Genomic DNA, 16,181 nt, shown 5'->3' on the forward strand with positions numbered 1-16,181 from the left:
TTCAGCTGTGTTGGAAGGAGCTTTCCATCTTTATTGCACACGGTTGTACAGTACAGTGCATGGAAAAACAACTTTGGAACACATGATTTGAAAAACACACAACAACAAAAACAAAAACCAGAAGACGACCGTAGAGCAGTCTGCCCGTCCGTCTTAAGTCTACCGAGTCACATCGCCAAGATGGCGGGAATAAAGGCAACTTAACCCCCTTTCCCCCTGCCGAGAGGACCTTTACTAATCCCGTGCCGTAAATAGTTTAGTCCAAGGAATTAGCTCGTGCAATCTCATTCCAGCCTTACTCGGGCTCGAGAAGAGGAGGCATGAGCTTCACTGAAACCAGGACAAGCTGGCACGTAGACGACCCAGTCGATAAGCAATGTTGGTTCAACTTCAGTAGAGAATACAAAAAGCATACGCATATTTCCCCCTATTATTTTGTCCTTCCCCTCAATACTGGAAAACATTATTGCTCCTCAGAACAAAGTAAATACACCTTCAGTAGTACACATCCTGAGGGAAGATGCCGCGCAAACACCGACGGTACGGATGAGTGAACATAGGAGTGGAGGTTTACAGCTGGTTTATCAATCAGCAAGTCTGTAAACTTTCATTTAATACAGCTAGACGCTTCCCACGATGAGGCAACAGAAAGGTGATGAATGATTAGCAAAGCTTTCATTTTCTGGAGGAGAATAAAAGCTTTCAGGCTCTAAAAATACTGGATGAAAACATGAAAACAACCCAAGAATAAATAAATTTCTATCAAATAGACACAATAAGAGCTTCACAATAAAAACTGAAAAAATAATACACTTTAATTAAGCAGGAAGACCCAAGAAATAAATATATGGAAAGAATATGATCGGATCCTGATGGTTTTCTAGTGGAAAAGTAAAACCAGACTTTTTAAAAGTTGTTTGGTGATGAAATACACAGCATTTTAAGAATGTCCCTTGATTCCTATTTCTACAATGAAAAAAAAAGAAGTACAAATTTAAATATTAATAACCAAGTTGTTCAAGCCGTTTGGATATCAACCCAATAAGGAACTCTTTTAAATCTCTTGGACTGCAACACTTGCTTACTTCTTTAATTCTCACACACACACACACACACACACACACACACACACACACACACACACACACACACACACACACACACACACACACACACACACACACACACACACACACACACACACACACACACACACAATGCCAGCAGGAGTTCCAAACTAATCATCTCACAATCGACTGCGTCGCACTTTAAAATCAGCTATTGGAAGAAAAAGAAACAAACAATGGTTCGGCAACAATGCAATCAGCCTTCCAGATTAGTTTAACATATTTGACTCACCTTTGTTGCAGGAGTGTTTGATGGAACTAGTATTTAAACTTAAAGGAGTTACATGTCCTGAATGGATATTATGATCTAGTCCAGAGGTTCCCAACTGGTTTAAGTATTAAGTTGAAAAATAGGGATTATATCCCTTTAAAAAAAATTCTAAAACATTTTAGGGGCCTGGATATGTTCTAATAATTGTAATAATTGCTTGTGTTGCATGTACGGATGCGTTGCTATGGTGACCCCCTGACGTGGACGTTCTTCCAGCTCAGGCAAAGCAGTAGTCAATGTGTGCCAGGAGCTCCCTGTGGCGGCTGGTGGGATAGGGGGTCCGGCACCTCGGGCACTCCAGGAAGCTCTCGTCCAGGAGGTCGGGGACGTTTGAGGGCGACGTGGGACCGGGAGAGTCGTCGATGGCGAGACGCTCAAAGTTGTTGTAGGAGTTGGGTTCTGAGAACCGGGCGTTTGGCTGTTTCTGAAAGGCGACACATGACATCGATAAAGCCGATACGAAAAGGCGTCTTTATCTTTCACAAGGGCAGAATAACATCCGCCATTTAAATGCAGTTAACCCTCCTCTTACCTTTGGGGTCAATTTGACCCCATTCAATGTTTGACGTCTCTAGAAAAATGATTGCCATAATTTTTTTTGCTTCATATTTCATGACTTTTCCTAATGTATTGGGGACAACTGTGAAAACATAAAATTCACATGATGATATGTTTTCACTGTCCTGAACACAACTTGTACGCATCGGTGTTCTTTGGGGTCAATTTGACCCCAGGCTGTTTTTCACTGTGTCAAACATATAAGAGATATCAACTTTTTTATTTATTTAAAGGGTTATTTAGGTAGTCAACAAACAAACATAAAGTACCTCACACTTAAACTTGGGAAACAATATTAATTCTAATCATTTTCTGGAGGTTTTAACTGCTGTGGTCAAAAATGTTAAAAGATAACAGGAGGGTTAAAATAATCTCAACATTTCGGATGAAAAAGACTGAAGTTGTATTTCTGTATAAACGTAGAAATGAACATGTGGTGATGATGACCGGTAGAACTCACAGCAGACTCCAGTCTGGCGATCTGATCCCGGGCCTTGCGGAGCTCCTTCAGCACCTTATGCAACTGGTGCTGCATGCTCTGACGGTCAAGCTTTTCATCCTCAAAGTCCTTGGCGGAGAGTTGGATCTTAGGAGAGGTTAGAAATGTGTGATGAGGAGGAGAGAGACAACAACTGCCTGAACTCGAGTTCAGGGAGTTGTCGGGGAGTGCACTACTTTTAGGACGTAGTGGTCACAGAAAATAGTTACAAGGGAAAGGATTTCCCTCTCCTAAGTGGGCGGCACTCGTGTGAACTGTGGCCGACACATTGACGGCGTTACCTGCTTCTCCAGAGCTGTGACTCTCCTCTGCTCTTCATTTTGGCTCAGAAGAGACTTCTGCAACATATTCACCTGTGAAGACCAAATCACCAGTAAAATACCAGGCAATATCCCCCCCCCCCCCCCCCCCGACCCCATCCAATTACACCTGGACCAGGGTTTCACGTTGACCTCTGCAGGTTGAATGCGAGCGGTACCTGCAGGAGGAGTTCGGCAGATCTCTTCCTCTCCTCCTCCAACCGGACGTCCATATTCTCCAGGTCCATTCTCATCCGGTCGGACCGCTCGGACGACACCTTCCTCTCCTCGCACACGGCATGCCTGGATGCAATGTTTAGAAATAAACACGGTTATTACCTTCGCATTGAAAATGCGGACGGTTAAGTTTTGATCGCCGTGTATTTATTTATTTGTATGCGTGTTATTCGCATAAGTCAAAAAGTATTAAACCGAATCGCATGAAATTTGGTGGGATGATTGGTTATTATCCGGGGACCATTTCATTAGATTTTGGGATCGATCGGGTCAAAGGTCAAAGTCATGAAAAGGTCAAAATCTTCATTTTACCATAGCAATTTTTATCCAATTGGCATGCAACTAATGCCAAAATGTTCACAATTCAATGCCCAATCTTGTGATATGCGAAGGTATGCGCTCTACCGAATGCCCATTCTAGTTCTTAATGTGCAATACATATAGTACGACAGTGGAAATCTGTTTGAAAAACCCCATAAACTGCTGTTGTGAGCAAATTCATCAGTTCTTCAGCTTTTCCACTTTGTTGACACTCAAACCTAGAATACAGGATCTGTAGAATATTGCATTTTTTTGTTTGTTGCATGAGTCTCGGATCAACGGAGAATGTTAGAATGTGAAATCGATAAAGGAAGCATATCTCGAAGAGACAAACGAGAGCAGACTGGCTTCACCTGCTGCCGAGTCGCTCTTGCTGCAGCTGCTTCTTGACGTCCTCCGACTCGTTGCTCTTCTCGTCGTACTTCCTCAGAAAGGAGGACATGTCGCTGCACTTGTCCTCGTACCTCCTCTGCAGCGCCGACACCTCCTCCCGGAGCCCGGCAACCTGCTCCTCCTGAGACCGCAGCTCAGCTTGAGCTTTCAGGGTCTGCCGAGCGGGAGAAAAAACGGCACATTTTAGAGCGCCGGGTGCTTTCTGTCCAACGACTGACTAAATAAGTAATGCAGAAATGCAAATAATATAGACATTTTATAGGGTTAAGTGCATGCAGATTTAGCGCTGACATAAACATTTCAACAGGGTGTTGATCTGCACTTCACACATTTCATTTATTTACACTACACACATACACACACTTTGCATTTTGCACAGTCTATATTTAATATTTAATTTAATTTTACACTGCAGTCATTAGTATTGTATTGTGTATGCATATATGTTGTATATATATATACATATATATTTTATTTTATATTTTACTTTGTATACTTTGCACAGTCATTGTATTATATTTGTTTGTGTGTGTGTATTTATATATACATATGTTTCATTTTATATACATATATATACTTCATTTTGTATTTTACTTGTATACATCTATATTTTTCATCCCTGTTTTTTATATTTTATTCTCGTGTGTTTAGTTTATTGGTGCTGCTACTGTGACGACAAATTTCCCCTTGGGGATTAATAAAGCATATATCTATCTATCTATCTATCTATCTATCTAGGGTGGATGTCATCCATTTTGGACATTGGTTTGACAGGAGGGCTTCTCCAGAATGTGAGAAGCACAGGCCACAAAAAGTAGAATATCGGAATAAAGTAGAGAGTCAATCTTTAGCCAGAACTCTTTAGACATTGAGATGAAATGTGGAAACGGTAATCCAATGAAACCCTTCAGCATGTACCTGTTCCCTCTGCACATTCAACTCCTGTTGGCTTCTGGTGACCTGTTCTTTTTTCTTCTCCAGGTCTCTCTGTACCCCCAGAAGCAACTGGTCATAGTGGGTTTTCAGCTGATCCTCGTTTTCTGGACTTGCCGAGTCAGCAGGAACTGAGGTAAGAAGTGTTAGTCAACAAAATAAGAAGGCAATAGATATTCATTGCAATCAAAATGTAAACTGTTCAGTCCTTCAGTCTGTGTAGAAGTTTAGCTCAACATCCTCAGTGCTGCTGTTAAATAAATAAAATCACATCTCTTCCTCATGTCCTCAACCCAAAGCCGGCCCTGACTGTTAAATGTTGTGGCTGAAATAATAATATCTAAAACATCCCATAATGTACACAGAGCAAACAAATATAAAGTGTTTATTAAGCAGGGTTCTTACACATTTTGACCAATGGATTTCCAGGACTTTAAAACAAATTTCCATGACCAAACTGAAATCTCGGTATAAACATGAACATTTTTGAAAATTTTGCGTATTGAGAGCGTACGCCGGCTTATAATTTGAGCGTTTTTCTTTAAAAAAACGTATTAATTATTTCAAACTCGGCGTAAATGAACATGTGATAACACATTTCCATAACTTTTCTCAAACTTTTAAGATTTAAGTTTTTTCCATGACTTTTCCAGGCCTGGAAATAACCATTTAAAAATGCCATGACTTTTCCAGGTTTTCCATGACCGTAGGAACCCTGAAGAGCCATGAAGGAATATACAAGCACAGATTGTGTATTTGGCTCCATTGTATAACCTCACTTTGATTGTTTTGCTCATTCTGTAAAAGGCTCCTAGGTTGCTCACCGGCGGACGGGGCCTCCTGCCGGGCCTCCAGCCGGGCCTCCAGCCGGGCCAGCTGCTGCTCCAGCTCTTGCGTGCGGCCCAGGACGGACTGGACGTAGGCCTCTCTCTGCTGGTCGTACATCAGCCACTGCTGGTTCTTCTCCAGAGCCTGGTGGCGGTGGGATGCACAACTCAAGACACCGGCATACTTTTTTTATTCTGTGCGTTTGAATATCAGCCCCGTTCATCTCGAGGACACGTCTGGACAGATTGTTTTAGTTTTTTAGGCGTTTGGTTTTGCGACGAGGGCTTTACCAGCAGAGCACAATACCGCCGCGTGTCCTCTGTTGATAGCGCCCCTTGATATCGGCATAAAGGTGCGCCCTCGACATTGAACGATAAACCTCACGCACACTAAATCATTGAGCCGACTCACATCTCTCAGTTGATCTTGTACCAATGCCAAGTCTGCAGGAGGTACCGGTCCATTCTGAAAGAAAAACACATTTCAACAAAAAACATAAATAACAAAAAGAGGTATTCTCCACACAGTTGTGGCTTCAGCTCGGCGACCTGACCGAGCCGTTTGGATTCAGATGGGCTAGATTAAGGAAGTCCTAGAGAGCAAAACTCTACGTGTTAAGTCGTGAAAACGTGCACTGCTATCTGCCACTTTGCCTTTTCCTTTGTTAGTTTATGTTGTTTGATAGTTTGTTGATGTCTCTCGTCTGTTCTTTTTCCCCTCTGGTTGTGTCGTTTCCGCCATTTCTTCTACAGCATGTCAAGACCTACCCGACAAGTTTCTTTTATAATACTGTATTTTCGAGAGCAAGCGGTCCGTGTCTTCATGTGAAGTGACCCGGGGCGCGCCCTCGAGCCAAACTGCCCGACATCCATCTGGAAAAGACGCTCCGTCATCTCATAATTCAGTCGACCTGACCCTCATCCCACTAAATGCCAAGGCTCAAGAAAACTCGACGACAATCGCTCTCTAACCGATCGTCTCCGTGAGCTCTCGCACTTCCAGACAAGCAGCGTGAGCCTGTCAACATTTTCCAGATGGCTTTAAACATGCATACCATAAGCTAAACCTGCAAATAGCTTTTTGTGAATCCAAGAACAAGTTCGAGGTTGGGTCAGGGTCTGCTAGTCGGATTATTCTACTAATGCGAAAGGAGCTAAACCAAAGGCTTAGAAAGCTCCTGGCTGGAACCTTTCTGAAAAGACAGAGAGACACTTGCAGTGCGACATGAGAGACACCGTCCAACCATACAGTGTTATAATACACTAATCCAACATCTCTTAAATCATTTAATATATATATATATATATATATCGTTATGGCAACAGACTCTCTCCACCTCCTTTCAAATTGTATTTGAGTGTAATTTATTTGCCAAAACAAGAAACAAAAAAGGGGAAGCTGAAGCTGACCGGCTTACAAACCCAGAGGTTTGTGATCTCGGAGTCTTTAGCCGTCCAAATTCCTAAATCACTTGAGGTTTTGCCATCTTTGCCTCAAGGTGAATCTGCTCGAGTGGAGAGAAGGCCTGCTGTGCTCACAGCATCAAAGGGCTGACTGGGAATCAGTGATGCTTTTGGATATGGAAGCAGAGCCTACACTTGTGAGGGAGGGCCAACCAATGGAATAATAGGTATACAATCCTTTAGAGAGCATCACTTGCAAAGTGATTTTGTGATATTGATGACTTGGAAAAAACTAATTAAAACAAAAGTGTACCATGGATTTACTTTTGGTCATGTATTGCTTGCGCCTTTAGCTCTCATCCCAACACATTCCCCAGAGAGAAGGTCATGTGAGCTGAGGAAATCAATCAAAGGTTACACAGTGCCGCCTCGTGGACAAAGACATCGCTGCATCTGTATTCCAAACCAGCCTCCTTCAATGCAGAAAACGGGTTTCTGTTGAAACGTACAACATCTTGATGAAATGAACACTACATATCTTAGGTGCTCTGGTCACTGATCCAAACAGGAGCCGTGATTATTCAAAAACTCGACCAGACGCAAATACATTTTGATTAAGTACTTTTCTGTTACTATCTAGAGTTGCCATTGTCAACCAAAAGGAAATTTGACGTTTTATAATTCAACATATATACATTTACTGCATCAGCACTGTGGATAGGTGACATCTCAGATAGAGGATATTAGATCGGGAGGTTGAGGACAGTAATACAAATCAGTTTTTTCTCCATTTCACCCCATTTGTGTCACCAAGAGCCGAAATACAATTATCTAGAATATTGAAGGGCTTGCCAGCAATAAATAAAAGATACTGAATAAGCCCTTTAATTATGAATGTCATGATACCATTTGCCCTTTTCGTGGCCTGTGCCAGCTGAAGTAGTTCAGACCCATTTTAAAGCCAACGACACTATTAGAAGGCTACACCATCCCAATAAGATAATTGGTGATATGGAAAAGGTGACAAACTTTAACGGCATTGCCAACTTTTCCAACTAACGAGAAACACCTCGACAGGTATAGGGGCTGTAATTGGTCAACCTACCACCGCCTGCGTTTCCAGGGACTGGCACCGGGCGGAGAAAGTGGCCAGCTGGTTCTTCAGGCTCCCGGTCTCCTGAGACAAACTCTGGAACAACACGTCTCTCTGCTCCGCCTCCTTCCTCCGCTGCTGCAGCTGGGCCTGCAGCGATACCACCACCTGAAATACACATTAATAATACAAATAATAATTATAAAAAACACTTTGACTAGCCTCCACAAACATCACGTCAACCTGTTTTGTGTGTGTTTAAAAATATATATATTTCTCCATACAGAGGCAGTTTTTGCTCTTCTCAAACTAATTATCTCATTCACACAGATGCAGGGTTCTTACACATTTGGACCAATGGATTTCCAGGACTTTTCCATGACTTTAAACCAAATTTCCATGACCAAACTGAAATCTCGGTATAAACATGAACAATTTAGAAAATGTTGCGCATTGAGAGCGTACGCCGGCTTATATTTTGAGCGTATTTCTTTAAAAAACATATAAATTATTTCAAACTCGGTGTAAATGACCAAGTGATTATAACACATTTCCATGACTTTTCCAAAACTTTTATGATTTACGTTTTTTCCATGATTTTTTCAGGCCTGGAAATGACCATTTAAAAATTCCATGACTTTTCCAGGTTTTCCATGACCGTACGAACCCTGCAGGTGACATTACATGGCTGGAAGTCTGCTCACATTACCCACTGAGAAGTTCAGGTTTTTGATGATGAAAGTTAAAGAGGCAAGTGTAATTCAATCAAATTACCCACTCACAATGTCTGGGAAATCAATAGCTGACATTACCATTTACCAGCAGGCCATTTCTAAGCATTGTGACTCATCTAAATTAAAAGAATGAACACAGTTTGAACAGAAAAAGGATTTCAGAAGGAGAAGCAACCCGCTCAAATAGACAGCAGCAATTTCATGAACACAGACGTACGACAGAGGAAGATATTTGGTTTATAAATATCAATTGAACAGCATACGCACCATGTGTTGGTATGGCTTTTATATTTGGCTGTCTTAACATCCTTTAGCAGAGCTGCTGGCAAAATGGGATAGAAGCTCCCCCCCCCCCCCCCCCCAACTGTTTTTATGGCAGCTCAGTGGGATTCTTGTACGTTTTTTTCCCACTTTCTGACAGTTGTCTTCTGCCAGTAATACATATGCCATCAATACAATGCCAAAAGTGCAACAACTAGTTCACAAGTTGAGGAATGCTCTCAAAAAGCATATATTCTTTACTCCACATATCCAAATCAGTCTGTGCGTGCAAGCTGAAAAAGGATATCTAGATGTAGCCATACTGACCTATTGTATATATATGATTTTTAGCCGTATACTTCTGCAGACGCGTCACGTGTACGTACCTCTCCTCCTCTGGCTGACAGCTGCTGTCTCATTGTCTCTAGCTCCTGCTCTCTAATGAGTAACTGCTGATTGTTCCTCTCTCGCAGCGTCTCAAGGGAAAGGATCCTCTGAAATAAACACAAGACAACGCATATGCAATAAAACATAAACAAACGACATCTGGCAGACCGACAGACCGACGGGGGATTCTGAAGTTCAACCTGAAATGCCTCAATACATGAACTTTTACCTCCAGCAGCTTGGTTTTGTCCGAGTCGGGTGGTTTCATGTGTCTTTTGGCCAGTTCATCAATCTTTCTCCTGAGGTGCACGTTCTCCTTTCGGACTTTCTCCAGCTCCGCCTCAGCCTTGGAGGTTGAGCTGCTGGATTTGAAGCCCAACCTGGTGACCAGGGTCTCTTTGGTACCTTTAGATGTCATTGCTGCTTTGGTGGGCGTCGAGGAAGTAACCCGGACTTCTAAAATGGGAAACGAGAAATTCCACTTGTCGTTTTTATGTTACCTTTTCCTGATGCAGTGAACTCTATAGGACAATAAATACATCAAATAAATGGAAAGTTCTAAATACTTATGAATAATTCCACATCTACTATAAAATGCTGGCATACCTACTTGTTCCCTTAGAAATATGTATTCATATACAATAGTGAAATATGGTTTATATATGTATATGTATATATATGTATATATATATATATACATATACATATCTATACGTATATGTGTATATATATATATAATGTACATAAATGGCAAAATAAACATGTTTCGCTTCACACCAATTTCGATCTTTGTAGCAAATTAATGTAAGCATTTTATGGTCACATTTCTTGATTTTTTGACGTCAATCTATATAAATTAAAAGTAGTTATTGGACGTCACATAAACATGTCAGTTGTGTTAATGAACTAGCGTTACATCGTCGCACTTTAATAGACTGACGTTACATCGCTTTAAGTGCACGCTGTCAATGTTATAACAACAAAAAGATGAGAAAGACAATTGACAGTGCAAAACTAAAAAGTTTACACTTACAAACACAGCGAACGGTAGATATATCCTGAAAAACAGTCTGTTTGTAACAACAACGCCGTTTCTCCACGAACGCTTTGGTTTCCTGAAGTTTGAATTGCGGCGCGCTGACGTCATATCCGGGATAAGCAGGGGGGTGCGCATGTTTATGGAAGCCGGAGTGTCTCGAAACATGACACGTTGGGCGGTGCAGGGTGGAGAACGTATCGATTGTTGAAGTTATGTGCTGATGTCATTTGAAAAACTGATATTCAATACGATTTTCTTCACTTGCTTTATCTTTTACAGTCAAATTAGTTAGGAAGTAGGCTTTTTTCTGTTTTTTAATGACCGTTTAATCGGTCGCACCCTTAAGGTTGTACTCAGACCGGACCGCCCGATGCACCGGATGAAGCGAACACATTATCGGCTGTTTTTACTAGTCAAACCTGTTTGACGTGTTGGAGGATCTCGGCTTTTTGCAACCTTAAAGCGACACAGATTAACAACCAATCGATTATACTAAAGCAGCACAATTTTGAATCACTTTAAAATTCTTTAAGCTTAAAAACATTCAGCAAAGGAACCAATTATTTTCATTGTGTAAAACTGGTAAAGAGGTACTCTTTATTTAATATACCTTTATCAATAGATAGTTCCTGTCGTGTTCTTGGTGTGAATCAGGGGTGCTCACACTTTTTCAGCATGCGAGCTACTTATAATATGTTATATATATATATATATGTATTTATTTATATACACACAAACCCTGAAAAAGCAGGGTTGTCATATTTTGTTTGACTGAAAAAAGTAATTTACAGTGAACAATTGGAGTAAACTCATGAGCAAAAACAGCTGAGGTGCTGACGTCATCAAGTTAGCTGCTGTTCCAATCACAGAAAGACCGTCCTCCCGTTCTCCCGTCCTTCGGAGTCTGGACTCCCAAGACCAGACTCCGAAGACCAGACTCCAAAAGAACACAAGTCTGTACTCAGTGTACTTTGAATTGAGAAACGGCTATTGTCACTTTAAATAACCCTTAAAAGGTGTATTGTTTCGTGTTGATTGCCTTCTTTTGTATCTGCTTCATTTGTTTTTATGTATGCCTTTTTATATTGTATTGTTTTAATGATTTTGTATATGTTTTAATCTACTTCCTCTTAGAGCTAAATCGGACTTTTATTTTGAAATGTTAAAAGGAAGCGCACCTTTATTTTATGTTAAAATTCAAACTTGACGGTACGGCTAAATCTTACGGACGGATGCGCATTTCATATAAAGTTTTAATAGCTTGAATGGTCCCGTATGAGGCTAATGCTCTTACGGTGGTGACAAGCAGTGGCGTGTCCAGACCTTTTTGACTGGGGTGGCCCAAGTGGGGAACTGACTTATGTAGGGGTGGCATGAAGTACGAGTGCACATCGGGGCGGGGGGCACGGAATAGCATTAATTTACCATTTTTGTCTCTACTATCCATATCTACTTTAATTACTTTATAGTGTCTTACATTCCTGTGTTTAAAGTTTAATTTAAAAGATAAACAGACCTACCAATCTCAACAGAGTGACACCATACAAATGTAATATAAAACTTCCATACTTTATTCTTTAACAACTTGTACAGTACTGTATATACAAAAGAAAATGCACATTCTCAGAGTAAGTGCCAACAAACTTAAAATAAAGTAATAATGCCAACAATATTGAAAACGGTCACAGTATAAAGTAAAGTGCCAATAAAATAAATACAATTAAAAACTGTCACAGTATAAAGTAAAGTGCCAACAAAAAAACAGCCCAGATACATTTAAAACAGTTGAATTCTCCTGTTCTTGTGTTGGCTTGCAAACAGTTTTATAAAGTCATCCATGTTCAATGCCTTAGCTCTTCTTGACTCAATGCTTAGCACACCTAAATGGCTTAGCCTGCTATCTACCATTGTTGTCCTCAAATGGTTTTAATTAGCTTTAGAGCAGAAAAGCTCCGCTCACAGGCAGCACTGCTGACTGGAAGGGCTACAGCTATTTTGCACAGCCTGAAGAGCTCATGAAACACCTCTTGGTACGGTTCTAAAAACACAGTCAAGTCTAGAATGCTTGCCAACTCTCTTGCCCCACTCTCAGCCTTCCTTTTCAAAATTCTCCTAGCCTGGTGAAGCTCATGAGTAAGATCTTCTTGATCACAACCATACATTTCACCCAAGCCAAATACTTGGTTGTCTTGAAGGAATGTACTGCTTTTAGGGTTTAGGGCCTGTAAACCCTTCATTATTAAACAGTTAGGTTTTGAGAACCTTCTTTCCAATTCACCAATCATGGAGTCAAGGATGGGGTAGAGTAGTCTCTGTCTGAATGTATCTTTGTCATCATTACCCTTCCGCAGGCCTATAGTACATGTCACATAAGACCCACCAAGTTTGGAGCTAACTTTTTGTGATCTCTTCTTCTCACTATTCTCAACAGCTATATTACACTGTTTGGCTGTCTCTACTATGTCATGCCACAGTTGATCACAAAATGTCTCAGTCCTGTACTCCTGAAGTGTATCGTGAAGTGACTCCACCATGTCTACTGCCATAGCTAAATCAACTGAGGGTGACTGTAGCAGGTCAGAAAGCAGCTTTGTGTTTCCGAACAGTTTTCGGAAGGTTGCAAGGAGGATATGAATGTGAGGTCAATCTGTGCAAGCAAACCTCGAGCATCAGTGGATCTGTCTCTATGATTTTCTTCGCTTATATTTTGAAGGACACACAACACAGCTGGTAACCTATCCATGAAGTTCCTGCAAGCCAATGCTCTACATGCCCATCTTGTGTCACTAAGTTTTGTAACTCCCTAGGCTGGCCCCATACATCTCCTTTTGAACATCCAGCCATTTCTGGTGCACATAAGATCCTGACATGTACACATAGAGCTTCTCAAGCAGTGAGAAGAAGCAATCAGCCTCTGGAACTGACTTCACAGTGTCAACTAAGACCAGGTTCAGACAGTGCGCATTACAGTGGACATAAACGCATGTTTAGCCTCTGTCTTAATTCTGGCTGCCACACCTGTGTGTTTGCCACTCATCACTGAGGCCCCATCATAACCTTGTCCAACAAGATTTTCTTTGTACTGAAGGCCATATCTTTCTAAACACTGGATGATCATTTCGCTGAGCCCCTTAGCATCTAGATGTTGGGCATGTTGGAAATCAAGAAAGCTTTCATGCACAGCCCCGTTGTAGTAATACCTAACTACTAATGACAGCTGCTCCTTCTTTTCAGATCTTTGGTTTCATCAGCAATGACAGAGAATACCACACTCTCCTTCACTTCCTTCACAATCTCATCACGCACCATACTTGCTAAGCACTGCAGAATTTCATTCTGTATGGTATTGCTTGTGTATTTTGCATTGCGTTGTCCCTTCATTTTTTGGGCTACCATAGGATTGTGTTTAGCGATCATTTCTAGAATTCCTAAGAAATTCCCTTTGTTGTCATATTCTTCCGATTCACGGTGACCTCTTTGTGCTATATTCTGTGTTGCTGTCAAAAGCAGTACATCTGCAACTGTTTTAATGTAACTGCGATTCTCTTCAACTTTCTTTTTGTACTCTTTGTTAATCATATCTAAGATAGAAGAACCTGTAAGCAATAGCCTCTTGTGCTCATTCCAAGCAAACATGGCATTAATGTGAGACTCAGATTTCTCATGCAACTTAAAGCCAGCATCTTTGTACGTTGCTTTTTCCCAGTGTGAAAAGCCTGATTCTGAGGAGAAAACAGATTCTGACGCGCCAGGCAGGGAGAAGTGTCTGCATGCGTAACAGTAGGCTGAATCTTTGCTTTGTGAGTATTCAAGCCAGGAATTGTGGTTAAACCACACTGGATTGAACGCCCTCCTCTTCTCACCTTGGAGGGTTCTTGGAAAAACCTTTAAACGAGGCTGAGAGGGACCTGCTGCTCTTGACTGTGAAATATCTGAAAGTGACAAAAGCATGAGAATTGGATCAGTGTCATGTACTTGTTGGGACAGAAGTGCTCATTGGGGCATTAGTACAGATGAAAGAATTGAATTAAGTACAATATATTTCATATGAAATATTAAGGCATACCATGAGGTCCAGGTGGGGCCACAAGGGCTGCTGCATCACCATCCCCACGTGTCACTGCATGGCCTGCAGGTACTGCTGGATGGTTCTCAGTGTCAGTGTCATTGTCAGAGAGTGGCTGACTTGACACACCTGAAGTAATATAGGGATTTTAACAGTTGTATCAATTTATTTGTATGTCAAATTAGTCATATTTAGCTTTTTCACACCTGTATTGTTAAAAATAGGGCTTTGCCCTGAATCTCAGTATAAGCCACTATAAGTATAGCAAAAGTGAAACATCTCAAGTCATAGCAGATAGTTTTATAAAGATGCATACATTACATACCCTGATGTGCAAGTGAAGATGAAGGGCCTTCATCACCAGTATCCTTGTCTGAGTCTACAAAAACACATACGTTGTCATCAGAATGATAATAAAATCAGCCTTTTTGTAAGTAGGCTAAGTGGTATCAGGATTTTACATACCCATGTGTACAGCTGAAGCTGGAGGCTCCTGCTGTACATCCCTAGCAGAGTCAAGCTGGCTCTCATCCTCAGACTGACTAGCACTGCTGGCTTCTGCTGCTCTGTCCTGCTCTGTTGTTTTGGATTTCTTTCTTTTGAAGAATCCCTGAATGTTCTGATTTCTTTTCATACTGTAATAGTCGCATGTCATGATGCATGTCACTATATCTTGCACAATACATTTAGCCTAATTATGAATGCATGAATGAATGTGACATGCAAAACTTACTCAGGTCTAATGTTACAAAGTTAGAAGAGATACAAGACAGATTTACATACTGTAACATTAAGTTAGCTAGCGTTAGCATCAGCGTTAGCATTAGCGTTAGCATCGTTGACAATAACCAAACAATGATGACGACAGGTTTGCTAGTAAGCTGAGTCAGGAAATAATAAAATAAGATGGGAAAACGTTTTAGCTTTTAAACCATTCACACATGTGTATCAATAAGTCTACTCACATCTTTCAGGAGCTAAGAATCCCTGGACAGGTTTGCTAGGCAGCAAGCTGAGTCAGTCGACACTGTCGACAGTCGCGATGATGACAGACCTGCACCACATATCGTGAAAATCAAAAAACGTTTTAGCTTATTACAGTTCAAACTTTTTAAACCACTGACTCATTATGTGTAACTGTTATCAATAATTCTAGCTACTCACATCTTTCAGGAGCGAGTAGCCGCAATCTCTTGATGTCTTCTTGATGTCTTCTTGTCGGTTGAAAATGAAAGTTCGGTAGTCACACAATTCAAACGTTCCCGCCTCCGTGGGCAGATAGCCAATCATAGTTTAGCATATGGGGTGGCACCTGGGGTGGCCAATCAGATTCCAGGGGTAGCACGTGCCACCCCTGGCCACCCCCTAGACACGCCCCTGGTGACAAGGAGGTATTTAAGAAAGATTTTTGGTTCAATTGTATTCGCCGAAAGAAAGAAAATAAAGAAGTTCACCAGCAGTAAGTCTCACGCAGATTCAAATACGGGGATCCGTTACAGTCACCATGGAAACATTGTCACATGACATGTAGGCCTACTCTGGTTCTGTGCTGTGACGTCGCTCGTGAGTAGTGACGTCACGGAGCAGCGAACCAGAGTCTGTAACTAGCAGTGACTTCCAGCAAGAGTTACGTCTGTGAATCTCACAGAAACCCCCCTCCACCCAGGGAAGTGGCTGAATTGGAGAAGGGGGTGGGTGGGCTCTGCTGTGAGATCACAAAACGGGTGGGTGG

The 16,181-nt window shown here is 41.4% G+C and overlaps 2 protein-coding genes across 2 annotated transcripts; both read right to left on the reverse strand.

Annotated features, from left to right (window-relative positions):
• On the reverse strand, window positions 1-10,462 carry cep55l (centrosomal protein 55 like). The gene is made up of 12 exons (XM_056430313.1): window positions 10,378-10,462; window positions 9,574-9,800; window positions 9,344-9,451; window positions 7,975-8,130; window positions 5,878-5,931; window positions 5,463-5,610; window positions 4,624-4,769; window positions 3,666-3,859; window positions 2,934-3,057; window positions 2,737-2,808; window positions 2,417-2,542; window positions 1-1,822 (listed from the first exon to the last, which is right to left on the reverse strand). Exons 2-12 carry the CDS (start codon window positions 9,760-9,762, stop codon window positions 1,616-1,618), a joined length of 1,524 nt encoding a protein of 507 aa, XP_056286288.1. The 5' UTR covers window positions 9,763-9,800; window positions 10,378-10,462; the 3' UTR covers window positions 1-1,615.
• A 3,128-nt stretch (window positions 10,463-13,590) lies between these two features.
• LOC130203930 (uncharacterized) lies at window positions 13,591-15,826 on the reverse strand. The gene is made up of 5 exons (XM_056430391.1): window positions 15,614-15,826; window positions 14,915-15,503; window positions 14,775-14,828; window positions 14,450-14,578; window positions 13,591-14,315 (listed from the first exon to the last, which is right to left on the reverse strand). Exons 2-5 carry the CDS (start codon window positions 15,102-15,104, stop codon window positions 13,591-13,593), a joined length of 1,098 nt encoding a protein of 365 aa, XP_056286366.1. The 5' UTR covers window positions 15,105-15,503; window positions 15,614-15,826.
• Window positions 15,827-16,181: the final 355 nt, after the last annotated feature.

The sequence above is a fragment of the Pseudoliparis swirei genome, chromosome 13 (assembly GCF_029220125.1).
Source record: "Pseudoliparis swirei isolate HS2019 ecotype Mariana Trench chromosome 13, NWPU_hadal_v1, whole genome shotgun sequence".
NCBI classification, from domain to species: domain Eukaryota; kingdom Metazoa; phylum Chordata; class Actinopteri; order Perciformes; family Liparidae; genus Pseudoliparis; species Pseudoliparis swirei.